This window comes from Callorhinus ursinus, unplaced genomic scaffold (assembly GCF_003265705.2).
Source record: "Callorhinus ursinus isolate GAN/ISIS: 27379988/994484 unplaced genomic scaffold, GSC_fseal_2.0 scaffold30, whole genome shotgun sequence".
NCBI classification, from domain to species: domain Eukaryota; kingdom Metazoa; phylum Chordata; class Mammalia; order Carnivora; family Otariidae; genus Callorhinus; species Callorhinus ursinus.
In genome coordinates, this window is record NW_027397092.1 from 11,467,171 (window position 1) to 11,487,599 (window position 20,429).

General features: G+C 42.9%; 1 protein-coding gene across 1 annotated transcript in view; it reads left to right on the forward strand.

The window, feature by feature from the left end:
- Nucleotides 1–5,802: 5,802 nt before the first annotated feature.
- LMNB1 (lamin B1) overlaps nt 5,803–20,429 on the forward strand; it is a 52,711-nt gene continuing 38,084 nt past the window's right edge. The window contains exon 1 of the mRNA XM_025860863.2: nt 5,803–6,539. Coding sequence (XP_025716648.1) covers nt 6,181–6,539 — 359 coding nt within the window. The 5' untranslated portion in view covers nt 5,803–6,180. The remainder of the gene's footprint in view (nt 6,540–20,429) is intronic.

Below are 20,429 nucleotides of genomic sequence, written 5' to 3' on the forward strand. Positions count from 1 at the left end.
GGCAGAGGGAGGGGGAAAAGCAGGCTCCCCACCGAGCAAGAAGCCCGATGCAGGGCTTGATCCCAGCACCCCGGGATCATGACCTGAGCTGAAGGCAGATGCTTAACCCAATGAGCCACCCAGGTGCCCCAGTCCAGGGAGATTCTTAACAGCTGTAGGGAGAGCCATCTGCTTTTTGGTTTTGCTCAGTCTCTACTCTGTACTGGCCTTTTCTAGATGTGGTTCTCGTGGTTCCTGAGCTCGTTGGCCTCTGTCACTTCTGTCCACGGTGCTTCTGCTGAATTGTGTATGGCTCCACCATGCCTCGGGTGGGCCTGTTCACCCAGGTCATTCTGTATCGTCCCTCTCCCACTGATTCATTTCAATCTGTTGGCTTTTCCACCCCCCCCCTTCTACATCTTCTTATGGACATAGGGAAAGTATCTTAGGATTCTCCAAAGAAACAGATTCAACAGGATATGTATATATAGACAAAGAAATTTAAGGAATTGGCTCATGTGAATAGGGAGGTGAGCAAGTCTAAAATCTGCAGGCTAGGTTGGCAGTCTTGAGACCCAGGAAAAGCCACTGTTGCAGTTCAAGGCTGAAGGCTGTCTGCAGTTAGAATTTCATCTTCCTTGGGGGAGGTCAGTCTTTTGTTCTTTTCAGGCCTTCAGTGGATTGGACAAGGCCCACCCACATTACGGAGGGCAATCTGCTTTACTCAAAGCCCACTGATCTAAATATTAATTTCATGCAAAACACCCTCACAGAAACATCCGGATAATGTGTGATCACATATCTGGGCGCTGTTGCCCAGCTCCGTTCAACACACAAAATTGACCATCACAGAAGTTTAGACTATTCGACATTTCTTTTATTGCTCCTATACCCCTTGCTGCCATTTTTTTTGAGGCTGCTACCATGGTTCTAGAGAAGGCTGCTCTTGGATTCTGCTCTGCCGAAGCAACAGGAAGACAACAGGGAACTTTGTTGTGAGGCACAAACCATCTCTATTCTTGGATCTTCAACTCCTACCCTCAACTTAGCCCAGGGGTGGGACAAGAGACGGTGACTCCCACAAACTCTCCTTCCTTCCCCAGTCAGGAGGCTCTTATTGGAGAAGAGATGGTAGGGATGGGAAAATGGAACGGAGGGAACTCGTTCAGCCAGACCACCTTTCTTTTCAAATCTTTTCCTCTACCTATATCAAAACTATTAAACTTAAAAACTGAGAATGGTGTGATTGTCTTTAGTCCTGGTTTTACAATGCCAGCCTGAGAAGAATGGTACCCCAAGATTGTGGTAATGAAGAACACGTGGACATCTGGTTGAAAATTCATTCTTTTATTTTAGTACATCGACTATGGGAGTATCATATTTTCCTTTTCATCTGCTTTCTTGAACTCAGCTGTAGGGTCAGGAAACAAAGATATTTTAGGTGAGAAAAGTCTCACCTCTTTAGTTTAAATTTAAATGAATACATTTAAATGTTATTGGGTAGGGATAAAACCATCCATCAAAGACTAAAGACTTGATCATGAAAAAGGAAAGCCCTTAACTTTTGAGTAGGGTCAGTTCCAATCAGAGTAGAAACAGCCGAATTATGTATAAATACACCTTACACTTTGACTTCAGTCTTTTTTATTTTTACCACTCTAAAAGTAAAGATGCAGAATATAGGGGGAAGGGGCATACCTTTGTAGGATTAAAAAAAAACTGTTAAAAACCAGATGCATAAATACTAATTTAAGAAATGCTTTAAAGACAACCTAGAGGGGAGAGGGGTAGGGGGATGGATTAGTCCAGTGATGGGTAATAAGGAGGGCACGCATTGCATGGAGCACTGGGTGTTATATGCAAACAATGAATCATGGAACACTACATAAAAAAAATTAATTAATTAAAAAAGACAACCTTTATAAGTAAAGCAGCATTATGACCATAATTTGGCATAAAATAAAACTGAAATGCAAGAACGCAAATTGGTTTCTCTTTTCAAATAAATTCTAAGTTATCACTAAGACAGAATCACTGGGTTAAAAGAACTCTGCCAATTCTACTTTTGCCAAATATCCAGATCTCAATAAGCAATTTGGAAAATGACTTTGAGCAGTATGTAAATTTCATGCAGCTTTGCTAAGAGAACAATGCTTTTGAAGATGATAAAGACATCTTTAAAACTCTTTGGCTTTTTTTAAAATACAAAAATAAAAATTAGAGTTTGAAGGGATGCTGGATAGTCACTCAACCTTTTGAAACATGATTTATTGTTATGCTTTCATGAGAACTGGAAACAGTATTAACTTTGCCAAGTGTATTAAATAGAAACAATGTGGCCTAATAAAAGACCATGTATAGATTTATTTCTTCTTGCATTTATTCAGCGATGGTATTCAGTGATCCTATATATCGAGGAGATACCATTTAGCAATATTTTTCATTTTGTGCTTCAGCCCTTGCTAGCCCATTTGTTTGCACTGCATGATCCGCTCTCTGCCACCTGTCTCTCTCCCTGCACAAATTGGGTTACTGTGAGCTTTCACTATCTCCTTCCTTTCTTCCTGCCTCCCCATCCCCCATCCTAGTCGGGGGCCCCTTCTGTCCAGGTATGATAGGTATCCTGTATTTTGCTGTCTCAGATCCAAATGATATACAGAAAGTAGGGCAAATGTCCAATAAGTTGTCTCTATGTCATGAGGTAGCTCTGTGCCGTGGGAAGAGTGTTGAAGAGGGAAACAATGTCATGCCAGGTTGAGGCTTGGTGGGGATATTATATATATATACGCCATATATACATGGCCTAACCAATAATCAGAACATGTGCCCTGACAAGAAAGGGACAGTTTATTTATTCTATTTTATTTTTTAAAGATTTATTTATTTGACAGAGAAAGACACAGCAAGAGAGGGAACACAAGCAGGGGGAGTGGGAGAGGGAGAAGCAGGCTTCCTCCAGAGCAGGGAGCCCGATGTGGGGCTCGATCCCAGGAACCTGGGATCATGACCTGAGCCAAAGGCAGACGCTTAATGACTGAGCCACCCAGGTGCCCCGAAAGGGACAGTTTAAAGGAAAAACAGGGCAGCATATTCGAAATCATGATTGCCCTCGTAAATGAAGCAGCACTGTCCCCAAACTTACATACTGTTACCTCTCTTCTCATTAATTGGGGAAGACATTAGCAGTGATGGGATTACAGGACTTACATAAATGAAGAGGGCTGGACAAACTTATTATGAAAGAACAGGGGGAAAATACTCAAGGTACAGTGTTAGGCATGAGAATAGCCAAGAGAATAAGGGAAGTGTATGTTTAGTCAAGTACCTGACCAAATGTTTGCATGATTGCTTTAGTTTTATGGCTAAGAGATTTTCCATTTTTCCCCCATTTTTAAAAATTGCTTTTGATTGGAGACATAGAATTACTACTAGGAAGAATTACTAGGGGTGCTTGGGTGGCTCAGTCAGTTAAGTGTCTTCTTTGGAGTTAGGTCATGATCTCGGGGTCCTGGGATTGAGCCCTGCATCTGGCTCCCTGCTCAGCAGGGAGTCTGCTTCTCCCTCTCCCACTGCCCACCACTCATGTGCTCTCTCTCCCTCTCTCAAATAAATAAAATCTTAAAAAAAAAAGAATTACTAGCCATCCCATATTATATGTCTAAAATGTAATCTTTACAAACCCGCTGCAAGGTAGGAATCATCCCCATTTTCCTATAAGGAAACCAAGGAATAACTTCCATAGTTACACAGCTAGCAATAGCAAATCCTTAACTGTCTGACTCCAGTGTCTTTGTTGTTTCAGATGAGAGGACATAACCTGAGTCTCCTAAACACAATCTGAAATTGAGGGATTCTATCAAGAGAAAGCTTCATGGGCTTGAGAGTAACAGAGAACAAGCCTGAAATCACTGCACATCCAGTTTGGACACTTCAAAAGTGTAAAGAAAATACTTAAAAATACTTTTTAAAAGGCCGAGGCAAAGGGGAGATGGCGTGAAAACCAAACCATCCGGGTAGTGGAAAGGGCCTCCAGGAGGTGGGTTTACGTTCCAGGGCTAGAGTCTACCACCTTGGATCAGCGCTCACCTTCCTTAGTAATTTGGATTTTCACCAGTAATTTGGATTTTCAAGACCTTCTTAAGTTATTAAAACTGTCTGAATATTTGCTTTTAAACTAACATCAACTTCAAGATACAAGCCTTTCAAGTCTTTCTCACCGAGGTATTTTAGATAACAGGCCAGAAAGGAGAACCATTAATGAGATCATCTTCGCTCAGGGTGCCCAGAAATCCCTCCAGGGTGATACGCAGCCTGGTGCCCTTCACTAATTCTTATGTACACGACTTGATTAATATTTAAAGAACATCCTGGTCTTCATTTCTACCATTATTAAGGTAGCTAACCTGTCATTACTCTACAGATGGGTTCCCACTAGATTATGAGGTGGCCTTCTAGGTTATAGTTCAGGGCGAGGCTCTGGCGTCAACTGAAACTGGGTTCAAACGCCGCCCTGTCCCTCCCCGGCAGCCTTAAGGAAATTCGTCTATTAAATGGGTGAATTTTCGAAGGGAAATAATACAGTTCCCCCACCACAGAGCGGCCGCGTGGACGGATAACCTACAAAAAGCCCGGTGCAGGGCGCCTGGGTGGCTCAGTTGGTTAAGCGATTGCCTTCGGCTCAGGTCATGATCCTGGAGTCCCGGGATCGAGTCCCGCATCGGGCTCCCTGCTCGGCGGGGAGTCTGCTTCTCCCTCTGACCCTCCCCCCTCTCCTGTGCTCTCTCTCATTCTGTCTCAAAAAAAAAAAAAAAAAAAAAAAAAAAAGCCCGGTGCAGGGCACAGTAAATTCCGGCAAACGTTAGCCTGGAAGTAAAAACTTTTCAAAGCGATTAATGGACATTCTACTAGAATTAGTTGTCAGTTACATTTTGGGGGATCATTTCTTTTTTTTTAAGCAAGAAGTCAATTTCTACTTAAATCTGCACACGTTTAAGATTTTGATGCACTGGATTTTAGTGAAGCAAGACAATCTGGCAGCTTGTGCGGGTTCCTTCACACGTTAATGTCACTTGCGACCCCAAGTCAGGGTTTCTGGCTTTTCTGTGGGCTCGGTCGCTTCAAGACACGCACGCATACGTCGATTTGACAGCGAGGAGGTGCTGGGATACACCGTTTTCCCTCCGAGAGAAAAATAAAGGCTTGCATTTGGCACCGGCACGCGGCGGGTTTTGAACCTCGAACACCAGAGCCCATTACGTAACTCCATAGCGCCCGGGCCTCCTTTGTAAGCCCCGAGCCCCGTCCGCCCGGGCGGGGATAAGGTTACAAAGTCCGCGGTCGTCCCGGCCTCTAGGAGCTTTGCGTGTGGCTGTTACGGCCGTTGATGTTTGAATTTCCCTGAACCGCTGGGTGTAGGCGGCGGCGCGGACCCGCCCCGGAAAACCTCGGGGCTCCTTCCCGCCACTCGCAGGCCCGGCCCCTCCGGGGGTCCTCGCGGGGTGGCGGGAAGGCCCGGCCGCCGCTGGGCCCTGGGCCGCCGGGCGAGCAGTCCCCGGCGCCCCACTCCGCCGCCCTCAACGCTTCCCCAGCCACGCCCAGCCCCGCGCGCCAGGCGGACGGTTGCCCGAGGCTCCGATTTTGAATTTACAGGCCCGGCCCCCGAGAAGCGGAGCGCGCCGCCGGCTCTCCATTGGCCGGCGACAGTCACGTGGAGGTGCCGGAGCGCGCCGGCCATGTTGGAGAGTGCGGCGCCACTGCCCGCGCCACCTCCGCCCCCCGCCGCCCTGCTCCCTCCCCCCCGGCCCCCCCCCCCCCCCCGAGTCGCTCCGCGCCGCCTGAGAGGAAACAAAGTGCTGCGGGCGGGAGACTCGGCGGCGGCGGCGGCGCGCGGACCCTGCTCGGCCTTCTCGGTCACCCTCGCCCCGAATCTTCCCGAGTGTGTGTGTGAGTGTGTGCGCGTATTTTCTTACAAAGGGCAGTTTACGATTGACTGATTGGCAGTCTTCCCCCTTTGCCCTTTGTGCTGTAACCCGGCTCCCGCCGACCCAGGTGCTTCTCCCTTCCCACGCCGGCTTCTCCGCGGGCGCGGGTCGTCGGTTTGTGCCTTCGGTCTCCGCTTCTCCCTCTGCAGCCCTCTCCGTGTCCCGTGCTGCCCGCGGCCTCCCCGCTCTGCTCCGCCCGCCAGTCGCCCCGCCGCCCGCCATGGCGACCGCGACCCCCGTGCCGCCGCGGTCGGGCAGCCGCGCCAGCGCCCCCGCTACGCCGCTCAGCCCCACGCGGCTGTCGCGGCTGCAGGAGAAGGAGGAGCTGCGCGAGCTCAACGACCGGCTGGCCGTGTACATCGACAAGGTGCGCAGCCTGGAGACGGAGAACAGCGCGCTGCAGCTGCAGGTGACGGAGCGCGAGGAGGTGCGCGGCCGCGAGCTCACCGGCCTCAAGGCGCTGTACGAGACCGAGCTGGCCGACGCGCGACGCGCACTCGACGACACGGCCCGCGAGCGCGCCAAGCTGCAGATCGAGCTGGGCAAGTTCAAAGCCGAGCACGACCAGCTGGTCCTCAAGTGAGTGCCCGCCTGGCGGCCGCGTTACCTCACAAAACAGGCGGGGGGGGGGGGCCAAACCCGGGGGGGGGGGCGGGAGAGCCGGGCCAGGTGCCCACGCCCTTCGGAAGGAGAATCGAGTGTTTCTTAGCGGGGACAGGGGTCGCGGAGGGGGCTCGAATTGTAGCGACGGTGCGACCGGGATGCACATTTCCGTCTCCCGGCTACCGCGCAGGGCAGGGCGAAGCGTGCACCTGAGGCCGCCAAGGAGGAGCGGCCGGCTTCGGGCCTCGCACCCCGAGATCTAGAAGGGTTCTCCGGCGGGGACGCCCGGCGGGGCCCCGGTGCGGGGTGGTGGCGTCTGGGCGCGCGCTCGAATGCGCGCTCTGGTTTCCGGCCGGACGGGAGACAAAGCGGCTGGTGGGTTTGCGGTGCAGGGATAGCCGGCCGGGGAAGATGGGCTGCCCTCCTCAAGAATGAATGAGCTCTGCGCGGGCGGAGAGAGGAAGGGGAGGGACCTGCCTCCCGCTTCCCGGTCTCCCGGGGGTGGGTCCCGCTTTGGCGCGCTCTGTCTGGGCCCTGTGACATTTTGCGATCGTTCTACGCCTGCCTTGGGCGGGGAGGGAGGGGCGGGGTCTAAACTGCGCGCCTCTGCCCGCCCAGGGCAAGTTGGGTTTTTAAGCTCTTCAGCTTTCTTCGGGGAAGGGTGTCCTTTCTTTCTGCAAAGTCAGGCGCAGGTCCCCTTGGGTGCTTTTGTGGACCTGACGACGAAAGCTGGGGTTTTGCATGTCATGGCCACCGTTCTCCGATCCGCGGACTTCCTACCCCCCCCAGCAGCAGTCTCCTCCCCGAGCTTGTGCACCCCTTTAATGTAGTCACTTGGGTCTTTCTGGTACTGGAGAGACCTTTTCAGCCCCCGCGTCTGTCATTGTGATTAACGACCGGCCAGGGCTGGGGAAAGGGTTGTTGTTTTGAGTGTGAAGTGTTGTGGAGAGGTTGAGTTTGTAATTATTACGCCTAAGGGGGTCTGAGTTTTCAGTCCGGGGCGTAAGGATAAACTTGCAAGGCTTTGCTGAGCCTACCTTGACTTTGCGATGAACAAAATGGCAAATTATAATCAGTACGCAACTATGTCATGCTTTAGATATTTGTTAAATTTGCTTCCGGAACTCATGGTCTCCGTCCTGCATTGTCCGTTGAAATTTCTGGATATGTTTGACTCTTGACTTTGACTCAGCCCATGAATGTCTTTCTGTGTGTGTCCTTGTCTCAATCTCTGTGATTTTGTATGTGTGCATCTTTACTTCCCCACCTTATTAATATTTGAAAAATGGTTCATAAAAAGTAAGTGCACTTGATAAAAAATAATTGTAGATTGGCTTATAGTGAAAGATGGGTGACATTCTGCTTTTTCCAGGAGGCAATTGTGTTTAGCTCTTTTTGTTTTTATTTATTTGGGTGTTTAGTTTCATAACTCAAAAATAAGCTTATTTTTCTATTTCTTGGATTTACCAACCTTTGGAGTCATCTTTTGAAGTGGGTCATTTCACTCACTCCACTGTCCATTTTTTTTGTACTGTCCAATTTTTGTATTTTTTTGTCATTGAATTTCTTCATATCCTAGATGCCATTGCGTGTAATGACTTGCCATTACTGTATGTACCACTAAGAAAAAAAAATCAGAACCAGCTGTGTAGGATCCATCCTGTTGGACTCATTTCTGTTTCAGAGATGTTAAATGTGACAGATTACGTATCTGTTATGTGCCAGTCACTGTTCTATGTGCAGAGATTACAGAGATTTTTAAATAAATTTAAGTAAATAAATTACTGATCTCATGTTGCTGAGTACGGCTCGGCAATACCCAGCAAATGGATAAAGGTCCTGTTTCATCTAATCTGAAGCATTTTGGTGCTGATGCTTTTGTAATCTTTTCAAAAGTTAACAGCATTTTTCAGGCGGTAACAAGACTGCCACCTGGCTGACTGTAGTTATAAAATGGTATGTATGGAGGGGGAGGGGGAAATGGAGGAAGGGAGCCAAAACATACACACAGTTACAAGATAAATAAGTACGAGATATGTAATGTATAACACAATGTCTATAGGTCATCATGCCATATAATATATAGGGAAGTTAAGAGGCTAAATGCTAATGGTTCTCATCACAAGGAGAATTTTTCCCCCTTTTTTCTTCTTTTTGTATCTACATGAGAAGATGGATATTAGTTGAACCTGTTGTGTTAATCATTTCTCGTTATATGTTAATCAGACCATCATGCTGTATGCCTTAAACTTACACAGTGATGTGTGTCTATTTGTCAATTAAAGTGGAAAAATGCTATGTATGGGTTGTAAGATGCATGCTAGTTTCAGCAAGATAAAAAGTGAAGAATATGTGTATTAGAATCGATAAAATAATGTTTGTGGTATAATAAGTAATAACAGGTATTAGAGGAATAAAAATAAAGCATGGTGGGGCGCCTGGATGGCGCGCAGTCAGTTAAGTGTCTGACCCTTGGTTTCGTCTCACATGATCTGGTAGTGAGATCTAGTCCTGCTGTGTGAAGAGTCTGCTTGGGACTCTGCCTCTCCCTCTGAGCTCTCTCTCTAAAATAAATCTTTAAAAAAAAAGTAGAGGAGGGTGAAGGGATGGTGTGGTTAAGGAAGGCCTGCTTAGGGATTGAAAATTGAAAATAATACCCCCTGAGATATCCTTTAGTGTGCTGGGATTAAAAATACATTTTTAAAATCTGTATATGTATTCCTTTTGTCCGTATCAGATGCATTTTCTTTTCTAACGTGCCATCGATTGCTCAAAATATGCCACGTTTTACTTCACTTGAGGTTTCAACACTGATATTTAAAAAAAATTTTTTTTAAAATATTTTATTTATGTATTTGAGAGAGAGAGTTCATGCATGAGGGGAAGGTAGGAGAGGGGAGGGGCAGAGGGACAAGCCAACTTCCCACTGAGTGTGAAGCTTGGGATCAGGACCTGAGCCACAGTCAAACGCTTAACTGACTGAGCCACCCCGGTGCCCCACCCCTGATTTTTTGGGTACAATTTTGTCCCTAAAATGGCCTTTTCATTTGTCTTGTTGACTAAAGAAGACTTTTTAAAGATATGTAATTGTAATATCTTTTACATAACTATTCTTTTTTCCCCTGAGCCTTTCTGCACTTAAGACATGTTGTGCAGCTGACATCCTAGGAATCAACCTGATTTAGACCCAGTTTCCCCTAGATCACATATTTTCCTTTCCTTGGTGTCTTACCTCATTTTGTTGGAGAATGATGTTGGAGGGCATCTTGAGTAACTTTACTCAGAAAAATTGGCAGGATGTAAACTCTCTGAGTCCTGTGTGTCTGAAAGTAACTGTTTTGTCTCATGCTTGATTGATAGTTGGGTTAGGTATAGAATACTGGTTCAACATTTTTTCCTCAGAACTTGGGAATTATATTGCTCCATTGTCTTCTAGCGTCCAGTGTTGTAATCTCTGATGCCAATCACAGTTACTTTTTTTTTTTTAAAGATTTTATTTATTTATTTGACAGAGAGAGAGAGAGAGAGAGTGAGAGCAGGAACACAAGCAGGGGGAGTGGGAGAGGGAGAAGCAAGCTCTCCGCTGAGCAGGGAGGGAGCCTGATGCGGGGCTTGATCCCAGGACCCTGGGATCATGACCTGAGCTGAAGGCATATGCTTAACGACTGAGCCACCCAGGCGCCCCCCCAGTTACTTTCTTTTGGTAATTGCTTTTGCCTTTCCTCTGTGTAAGCTTTGGAATTTTCTTTTATCTTGATTTTCTGAAATTGCATGGTGGTGAGCCTAGGAATGGGTATTTCCATTATGCATTCTTACTGTTGCCAATAGTTTCTTTTTATTTAAAGCCTTGATCTTTATTTAGCTCTGGGAAACTTACTTTATTCCATACCTTTCTGTGCTTTGTTTTCTTTGTTCTCTGGTGGAGATGTTGAACACTTCTGTCTCATAATTTTTTTTCCCATTCTCAGAAATTATTTTGACTCTTCTCTAGGTCAATAGTGACATTGTAAAGGCTGAAGTCATACTTTTAATTCCAAGAAATCTTTTTGTACAGGTATTCTCTTCGTTCACTTTGTTTCTGTTTTAAGGATGCATTATTTTCTTTATTCTGTCTGAGGATAATACTTAGGATTTTCTTTTTTTTTAAATTCTTTTCTGTTTACTGGATTATCTCTTTTTCCCTCCCTGGTCACTTGATCCTTTTGTTTGGTTTAGTTTTTTTTGCAAGTGATTTTTGTCATGTGCATGATCCTTGGTTGTCACCATTTATAAATGAATGGTTGAGCATCACTGCTTTGTTGTTCAGGTAGCTCCTTCCCTGCCTTTTCTGTTGCAAGGACAAATTAGGACCTCTATGTATGAATGGGCTGTGCCCTTGGCTAACTTGTTGGAAAGCCTGTAGGGTAGGATATGCTGCGGAGGATCAGGTGCAAAGCTGTTCCATGAGTTAATGGCCCCATTTTGAGTCTCCCTCACTTTCCCCTGTAGTCCTTCTATGCATGTTTTGTGGTATGTATTTTTATATACTCTTCATCTTCTAGAAATTTGTTGGGATGTCTGCTGATGATCCCTTCCCAATTCACTTTGATGCTATAGGTTTATTTCATGTGGCATACTTAACTGCCTTTTTCTAGGGTATAGTGGGGTGGCTAATGCCTATATGTAGAAATCTTGCAAATCGTTTAATTTTGACCAAAATTGAAGTATAATTTGTAAAATGAAAAGGAAGAAACTTTTTGTCTGTTTGGGTCCATTTAACTCTTTTGTTTGATAATTATTTTCTGTTTTTAGTTTTTTATTTAGAGTCTTTGTAATTAGTGTATCATGTAGGTGGGTTAAGAAAATTATACATTCCAGGAGCGCCTGGGTGGCTCATTCCGTTAAGTGTCTGCCTTTGGCTCAGGTGATGATCTCAGGCTCCTGGGATTGAGCGCCACCTAGGGCTCCCTGCTCAGTGGGGAGTCTGCTTGTCCCTCTCTCTGTGCCCCCCCCTTCATGCTCTCTCTCTCTTGCTTTTTCTCTCTCGAATAAATAAAATCTTAAAAAAAAACTACAGATTCTAAAATTACTTGGTCCCTTTTTGGTTCCTCAGCACACAGCGTACCTCAAAGACGGAAGAATTCGTGGAGACCCTTGGTCCTGCTGGAGAGAATTTGACAATAGCTTCCAAACACTTGGTCTCTCACAGAAAAACATCTCAGATCTAAGATACAGCTACTCTGATTCAGTCCAAACATACTTAATATTGATTGGAAACTTTTTTGGGCAACAATTTCTAAGAATGATGATGAGTGCCATCAGTCAACACTTTAAACAAAAAGGGAAGATTGATTCAGTCCAAACGTACTTATATTGATTGGAAATTTTTTGGGCAGCAATTTCTAAGAATGATGATGAGTGCTATCAGTCAACACTTTAAACAAAAAGGGAAGATTGACATTCAGAATTTCAGTATTAACTAATTATACAGGGAAGCTAGATATAAGAGAATTAAATTTGTTGGTCGGTAGTTCAGTAATTTATTTTGTGGGTGCACTTTTTTTTTCGGTGATACAGGTTCCCAGTTTTTTGTGTAAAATCCTTAAGGCCAGGTGTGTTCTGGAAGTAAAAACACTTTGAATTTTAAGAAGGTAATGTGCATGTACTGTATAGGATATCCCCAGTGGGGTCGGGGGGGGGTAGCACTCCATTGTGAAACAGATATTTCTGCGAAGAAAGATATTAATAGTTATAGTAAGTGGAGAAAGATGACTAAAAATAGCCTCATGTCCATTTAGGTCAGGTTTTATCAGCAAATGAATTAACAAAAATTTTAGGTTTTAGAAACTCTGGAAGTGCATATAGGAGAATATGGATTTGTGTTTTTATTTTTTATTTTTTAAAAAATATTATTTATTTATATATTTTAGCGGGAGAGCACATGAGTAGGAGTGGTGGGAGGGGCAGACTGGGAGGGAGGGAGAGAGCTTGATCCCATGACCCTGAGATCGTGATCTCTGCCAAAAACAAAAGTTGGACACTGAACTGATTGGCCACCCAGGTGTCCCTGGATTTGTGTTTTTAAACTGATTGATTTTTATTAAGTTCACTGGATTCATCAGGTTCTAGAAGTTGTCTTTTATTCCTCATTTGTTTTGTGGTAGATTTTAAAACTTGAAAAGGTGCAAAATTAACTCTAAAGTAAAGTTTCTCTTTTTGAGAGTTATGAATTAATTAGGAAAGTGGTGATGGGGGCTCACTGGTATATAACATAATGGATGCTGTAGGGTTGTTTAAGATGCTGAGCCAATTTTACTGTCCCTTCATTTGAAAAAATTAAAAAGAACATCTCATGAAATAGTTTCATGTTTTATAGGTATTAGGGCTCAAAGCCACTGTTTTAAAATTAATCTTTGAGATAATGTACAAAATCTAATGATTTAAAGCATAATTTCTTGACTTTTCAAAACAAATGGTGCTTCTTTTTAAATATAATTAAATGAAAATAAAAGTCTATTTTTTGTCCAAAGAGTATAATGTTGACCGTGTTTCTTCATGGTATATATACACCTGAAGATTTGTTGACTTTCCGTCTCCAGTCCCAAGCACCATTGCTTTGAGGAAGATGGATTTGCAGTTGAGGGGTTAAACCTTATTTGTATATTTCTTTGGGCAAAATAACATTCTTTTGATTTTGCTCTGTTATTACATTAGTAAGGAAACTTCTAATGGGAAATTTGGATTTGCGTGTTTTCATTTAAAAGTGCCTACTGGTACTTACTTGCTGCTAACAAATATATTTGGGGCACTGTCAGTCACAATAGCATGAGATTGGGTAGTATCAAGCAGGAGCACTACATGAAGTTGCAGCTTCTTATTTTTTGTGACTTGGGGCAGGTACTTTAATTCTTTGAGTCTGCATTTCCTCATCTGTATAATTAGGGTTAGGAGTGAGTAGTAGTTTTCGGAGTCTCAGGAAGAATTAAGAAACTTAAACCATTTTTTAGCCTTTTATTTACTTGTGTCATAATAATGGATGAATTTTTATCCAGCAGTATTTGTATAAAATATTGCTAATATTTTAGCAAGGAAAATTGCTAAAACTGTAGCCGTTTTAAAGAGTACTGAAATGTAAATATAAAATAATTTTTCCTATTACTTTCCTAGTGGGGAGGGGCATTGGAATTTACTATATATTTGGACTTAGTACATGTATATACTTCCTTTGTTGGCTTTCTACATATTTTAGTCACTGATGGAATTATAAGAAGTGTCATAGGGTAAACAACTCTGCAGGCTTGTTTTAACATTCTTGTTCAGTTTTCAAACCTAAAATACTAAATGCTAATCTGCTTTAGGGAATTTTTCTTTGTACATAGGATGATTAGTTGAAAAACAGAAACCTTCATGTTTTACTTGTCTTTTCTTCATGTCATTATTTTTCTCTGGTAGAAACAAGTTGACAGTAACACCTGGCCTTAATACAGGAGCTATAAACCTGCATGCTAAAGTTAATTTTCAGGGGAATAGATGGAAGGATGAAACCCCTAGAATTGGTGTTAAAGTCTAGGAAGCAAATCCTAAGTAATTAAACTGTCATAACACTTCCTTCCTGTGCTTTCAAAGGATGTTTGGTAGAGCAAGTTATCTTTTGGAGTTGTTGGAATCTAATCCCTAGGTTTAATCCCTTCAACTAGATAATCTTTTAGTGTACCCAGATTCAAGAAAGTAAACATGGAATGAAAGATAAAGCATCATAACAATATGCTGCTGATTCTTTTTTTCCCCCTCTGCACAATCTGTTAATATTTGTTCTTTAATTTGTCCAGATGACATCACCTCTGGTACGTCTGAGTTAGAGATCTTTAGAATTTTATATCATAAGTGTAGGTCTGTTTTCATTCACAAATAGTGAGATTGAGGCTGAGGCGTCGAGTGATGGGAACCTAACTGAAGTTCCCAGTTATTACTGGGATCTAAGGAAGTTTCCTAATCAGGGTTTTTAACTTCTTTTTTTCACTATACTTCTGTGAGAAGGGGATTGTGTGTTGGCTGTTATATTTGGGGAAATTTTAAAAAATGAGCTTTTTTATTGTACAAAAATTATTATGTTTTATGGAAAATTAGAAAAGACAGGTGAACACCAAGAGGAAAATTAAAATCACCCTTAGTTCCATAAAAAAGCTCTGAAGTTTTTCTGTTAATATCCATATTATTAACAGAAAATTTTTTAACAAGATTTTATTCTTGATAAATACTGATATGTAACCTTTTTTCATGCAGCACTATTTTGTGAATATCTTTACATGTCAGTAAATGTACTGTACTATCATTTAACACATTTTAAAGATATATTGGTAACTTCATTGGTCACTTAGCTTACAGTGACCAAGGATGTACGCTTCAGGGCGCCTGGGTGGCTCAATCCGTTAAGGGTCTGCCTTCGGCTCAGGTCATGATCCCAGGGTCCTGGAATTGAGCCCCTCATTGGGCTCCCTGCTCAATGGGGAGCCTGCTTCACCCTCTCCCACGCCCCCTGCTTGTGTTCCTGCTCTCGCTATCTCTCTTTCTGTCAAATAAATAAATAAAATCTTTAAAAAAAAAAAAGGGTATACGCTTCACAGTGACTATATATCTACCCAATTTCTCAGAGGCCATTAGAGCACCACGATTATCCTCTTCTCTCTTGCTGACAATATAACAGGTTTTTTCTTCTGGTTAACTTAATGGTTAAATGTTAACTAGTTTACTGGTTAAATGTTAACCACTGGGTAAAGTAATTACCATTTTGCCAATTTTTGAAGCACAGATGAGTGTCCATTTCCTGTTTAGAGGAATTTAATTTTAATTTTGGAAATTTTTTCTAGTTTTTTTTTTTTTCAAGAGAGGGGAGAGGCAGAGAGAGAGAGAATCTCAAGCAGGTTCCACACCTAGCACAGAGACTGACATGGGGCTTGATCTCAGGACCAGGAGATCATGACTTGAGCCGAAATCAAGAGACATACCCTTAACCAACTGAGCCACCCAGATGTCCCAAGTTCTTGATCATTTTTATATCATAATGCTAATGTTGTTGGCATAAAGGGGTCAAACAGTCAAAACTCAAGTTATGATCTTAGGTTTTTGCTGATATTTTTGGTGTAGGCCTAGATGATAAATACTGTTTTCCTTAGCTAATCTGTTTACTTGGTCCTGTTTGCCTTCACTGCATTTGGATTTATTGAACACAGAATTAGAGTGCTTTTGCTGCTAGAAGAGGTCTTGGATCCTGCAATCTAAACCAACTCATTTTGTTGATAAAGAAATTGAGACCTACGGAGATTAAAGTACTTGTGCAAGATATAGGACAGAAAGTGCTAACATTGACTTTGTGCTTACCGTGTTCGCCAGGCACGGTGCTAGAGGCTTCATGGACACTGTCTTTTAAGCCTTATGATAACCCTGTTTGATGAGTGAGGAAACTTGAGGTTCAGAGAACTTAGATAAATGGAGCTAGAATAAGTCCTAGTTCTGTCTTCTAGCATTGCTAGAGAGTTTTTACATGGATCATTTCAATTTTTTTTAAAGTAAGCTCTGTGCTCAACATGGGGCTTGAACTCATGACCTGGAGATCGAGAGTCATGTGCTGCACCAGCTGAGACAGCCAGGTGCCCTCCTGTGCCATTTCATGTAATCCCTACATCAGTGCTGTTCTGTGGGTTTACCAACCTGAAGCAGGCTCACCACGCACTGTCATTGTATTGGGACTTGAACACTTACATGGGACAGTTGATTTTCAGGTCTGTTTGGTTACTTTTGCAAATGGTACTGGATGTGCATTTTTCTCAGTGATAGTTCATAGTCCCCAAGAGGTAATTTTGGATTTGTCAGTAGAGTGCAGAAATGGAAACAGCTGTTTGAAATAATAATGGAGGGCTTCACTTGCTAATAAGGAAAGGGTGGAGATGGATTTACCTTCTTTCTTAAAAAGCTACTTTCTTTCTTTACTCTCTGCCTTAATAGTAATTTTAAGAGGAATTAAAAGCTCTAAGTCTTTAATACTCATGAAACAATGATTTTTTTAAATTTAAATTTAAAAAAGTTTTTTTTTTTTGAGAAATGTTCTTTTCATTTTTTATTCAGCACACATTTGTGGAATGGTACTATATACCAGGCCTTGACCCAGATGCTGGGAATAGATGGGACACTCAGTCCTTGTTATCAAGTTGCTTATAGTCTTGTGGGCAAGGAGGAACACAAACACTGTGCTATTGTGATAACATAAATGCAGGACGTTAGTACAGTGTAATAAGTGTTATGATGGTAGGTATCCACATGGTGCTGTGGAGGAAAAGACTACCACCTAAGGCAAACTTGGAGCCTTTTGAAGTTTTGAAAGACATCCCAAGGGGACTGGGGAAGCACTGAAGTCTGAGCTAAGTGTTGGGAGCTAAGTAAGTACGAGTTGGCTGGAAAACATTAGGAGAGGGTGTTTTCCTGAATGGCAAGTAGTTTCATCTAACTGGAGCAATATATATGTATGTATGTGGTAGAGAACAGTTGAATTTTAAGAAAGGCGGAGGCTCAAGAAAAAAGTGACATAAATGGATGAATGGTCTGGCCATTCTGTGGAGGAAACAAAGAGTAGAGGTAAAACATCCGTAAGGACACTTGGGAAGTTATGAGGTGGCCCCTGAATTCAGGTAGGCAGTGGGAAAGGACAGAAAGTGCGATTAAGAGATGCTAAGCCTGGGAGATTGGGGAGAAGAGTCTAGAGTGACTCTGCTTCTCTGCATGGTTTCCTGGGGAAAGTGTTGCTCTTAGAGCTTGATGGATAAGGAACTGGTTTAGAGGACCTACTCAGGGTTAGTGGTGAATTAGTGTTGTTTGTTGGACTTCTAGGTGGAGGTGTTGGCTGGCAATCTAGAGTACTTTCCTGGAGCTCTGAGAAGAGACTTTGATTGGAGGTATAGTTTTAGGAGCATGGGTGATATTTGCGGATAAAGACAAAAGAGAAGGGGGCAAAGACATGGAAAACATCTACATGGGAGGCCTAGGTAGAGAAAGGAAAAACCCACACTGGAGATGGTAAGTAACAGAGAAGTAGAACAAGGTTGCGTCATAGGACAAGGAGACTTAAGAAGGAATGCTAGTGTAGTTTTGGTATGATGAGGCCTAAAAGTATCTATTAACTTCGGTGGCTGGAAGGTTATTGTTGACTGTGAGTGCCTAATGCTAGTAAAGGGAGGTAGGATCAAAGGAAGTGGGGTAATTAAGGAAGGAGTGGGAAGAAAGAGACTGTGAGATCCCTTGTACAAGAATGTTGGCTCTGAAGAGGAGACATTCTTACAGGTTTATTCAAAGTAGATTCTCAGTTGAACTTTGTATCATAAAACATCGGGTAGGGGACCAGAGCACTTATCCCTCTGATAATGCACTTCACCGCTTTTGCTTAAAACACTTCAGTAGCTTCTAGGATAAAGACTAAACCCCTCAGTATTACCTAATTGCAGGGTGATCAAATAGAGATACTGGTATGTGTGAAAGAGGAAGCCATAAATTATGCTGGGACAACTGGCATGAATGGATATTGTCCTGGGCAAACGGACATATTGGTCATCCTGCCTCAAAGTTCTTCCCTGCATGAGCTGGCTCCTTTCTGATTCCAGCTTCATCTCTCACCATACTTGGGCTTGCTCTCTCCCCTCACTGTGAAGTCCTTTATTCAACCCTGTTTACCATGCTCCCTCTTAATAGCAACTTCGCAAAAGAGCTTTCCTTTGTCTGCACTTCTCTCATCCTTGGGTTAACTTCTCATCTCTCGGATGTCCACTGTACCCATTTTTTAGGGAAGTCTTCCCTGACTATCAGATGTTTTTAATATGAGCCTTGAAAAACAAACTAACCAACCTAGGACTACCCAGCAGTGTTTAGGTGTGTACATAATTAACAGTTCTCCCAAGGCTTCTCATGAAAAAAGGTTACCTTCATTTATTTTCACTGCTCATTTGGTATTTATTTCTGTGTCTAAATGACATTACTGACTTTGTGCTATGGAAGATGGGGAATTGAATTCTTTATTCTATTATCCATAATATATTTTCTTCCTGTTATCCTCCTAGTACATTACATTTTAGTTTAGATTGGTTTAGATCAGTTTTTGTTTTTTTTTAAAGTATTAATTCAGTGTTTTGCTACAAATTCTTCTTTAACACCAGGTAGCTCAAATGTGGCTTTTAAATACAGAAATGATATTATCGTAATTGCAGGTTGTACTGACTTATATATGACTTTAGTAAAGGGGAACCAGAATATCAGGAGTAGAGTTCAGAGGTAAAGAAAGCCTTCAGTTCCACTTTCAACTCTGTTTTGTTATTTTATTTTATTTTAAAGATTTTTTTATTTATTCATTTGAGAGAGAGGGGGCATGAGTGAGACGATGGGGGGAGGGGAGGGGCACAGGAGAGGGAGAAGCAGACTCCCCACGGAGCAGGGAGCCTGACGCAGGGCTCCATCCCAGGACCCAGGGACCATGACCTGAGCCGAAAGCAGACGCTTAATGGACTGAGCCACCCAGGCGCCCCTTACTATTTTTTTATTTTTTAATTGAAGTATGCTTGATGTACAATCTTACATTAGTTTCAGGTGCATGACATAGTGATTTCACAGTTCTGTACATAATGCTGTGTTCACTACAAGTGTAGCTACCATCCGTTACCGCATAACTCTATTTTAATACCATTGTACAACTCTGTTAGAGTACCAGTGCTGTATTCCCTGTACTGTACCTTTCATCTCTGACTCATCCGTTCCGTGACTGGAAGCCTGTATCCCCTTTCCCCTCAGCCATTTATCCATCCCCCCCCCCGTGCCCCACCCCTCTGGCAACCTTCAGTTTGTTCTCTATATTTATGGGTCTGTTTCTGCTTTTCAACTTTATTTTAAGAAAATCAAAAGTGAGTGCCTGCTCCTGGGGCTCCCTCTCCCAGAGAGGTGCATTCCCTTTGCCTTTCTAGTTGGTGGTCTGCTCAGAGCTCTACGTCTGTCTCTGTTGTCTCAGTTCCTGCAAGCCAGCGTGCCTGCTTCTGTGCATTTATGAGCATCTCTCGAGGTAGTTGTAGCCACACTACGCTCCTTACCAGGGTTGTCCAAGTCATCTCCTGAGGTACTAATTATTAATTATTTATGTTATCGCTGGTGTTCTGGCTAGAAAACTGCATAGGTTTTGAGAGGGTTGTTCCAACTTTATTTTTCCATTCGATCCATTACTCTAGTGTCTGTAGATGTTAAGAGTTTTCAGGAACGCATATGTCTATTGTGTTACGGCAGCCATGCCTGTGTGTGCTATGAACATAATCTCCAACAGAACTCCTTAGAGTTCCGTCCTTAGTTTTTCTTCCCTGTACCCAACCTTTTGATTACCTAGGAAGATAACATTTTTTCCCCACTTAGTTTTGTCTAATTTATATAGAAAGACTTGATACTGTAAAAACATCAAGTCATTTGGAATCACTTTTTTTTTGTTCTGTTTTGTTTCTAATTTTATGTTACTGAAGAAATATCATTCAGAGCCTTGTGCGCTTCTCTAGGCTAGTTGTGTTGCCTGAACATGGATAGTTTGAATATAGAATTCTAAGTTGTAAAGGATATTTCCTAAGGATTTTGAAACCATGCTTTATAGTTTTCTAGCTTTTGTTGTAACTAAGAAGTACTAATGAGTGAAAAATTAGAAAGCTTGTAGCATCTTTTCTTTTTTTTGGTCCAATTCTGAAATTTTCTTTTTTTTTTTTTTTTAAGATGTATTTATTTGGGCACCTGGGTGGCTCAGTTGGTTAAGTGTCTGCCTTCGGCTAAGGTCATGATCTCAGGTCCTGGGATCAAGTCCCCCTGTTGGGCTCCCTGCTTAGT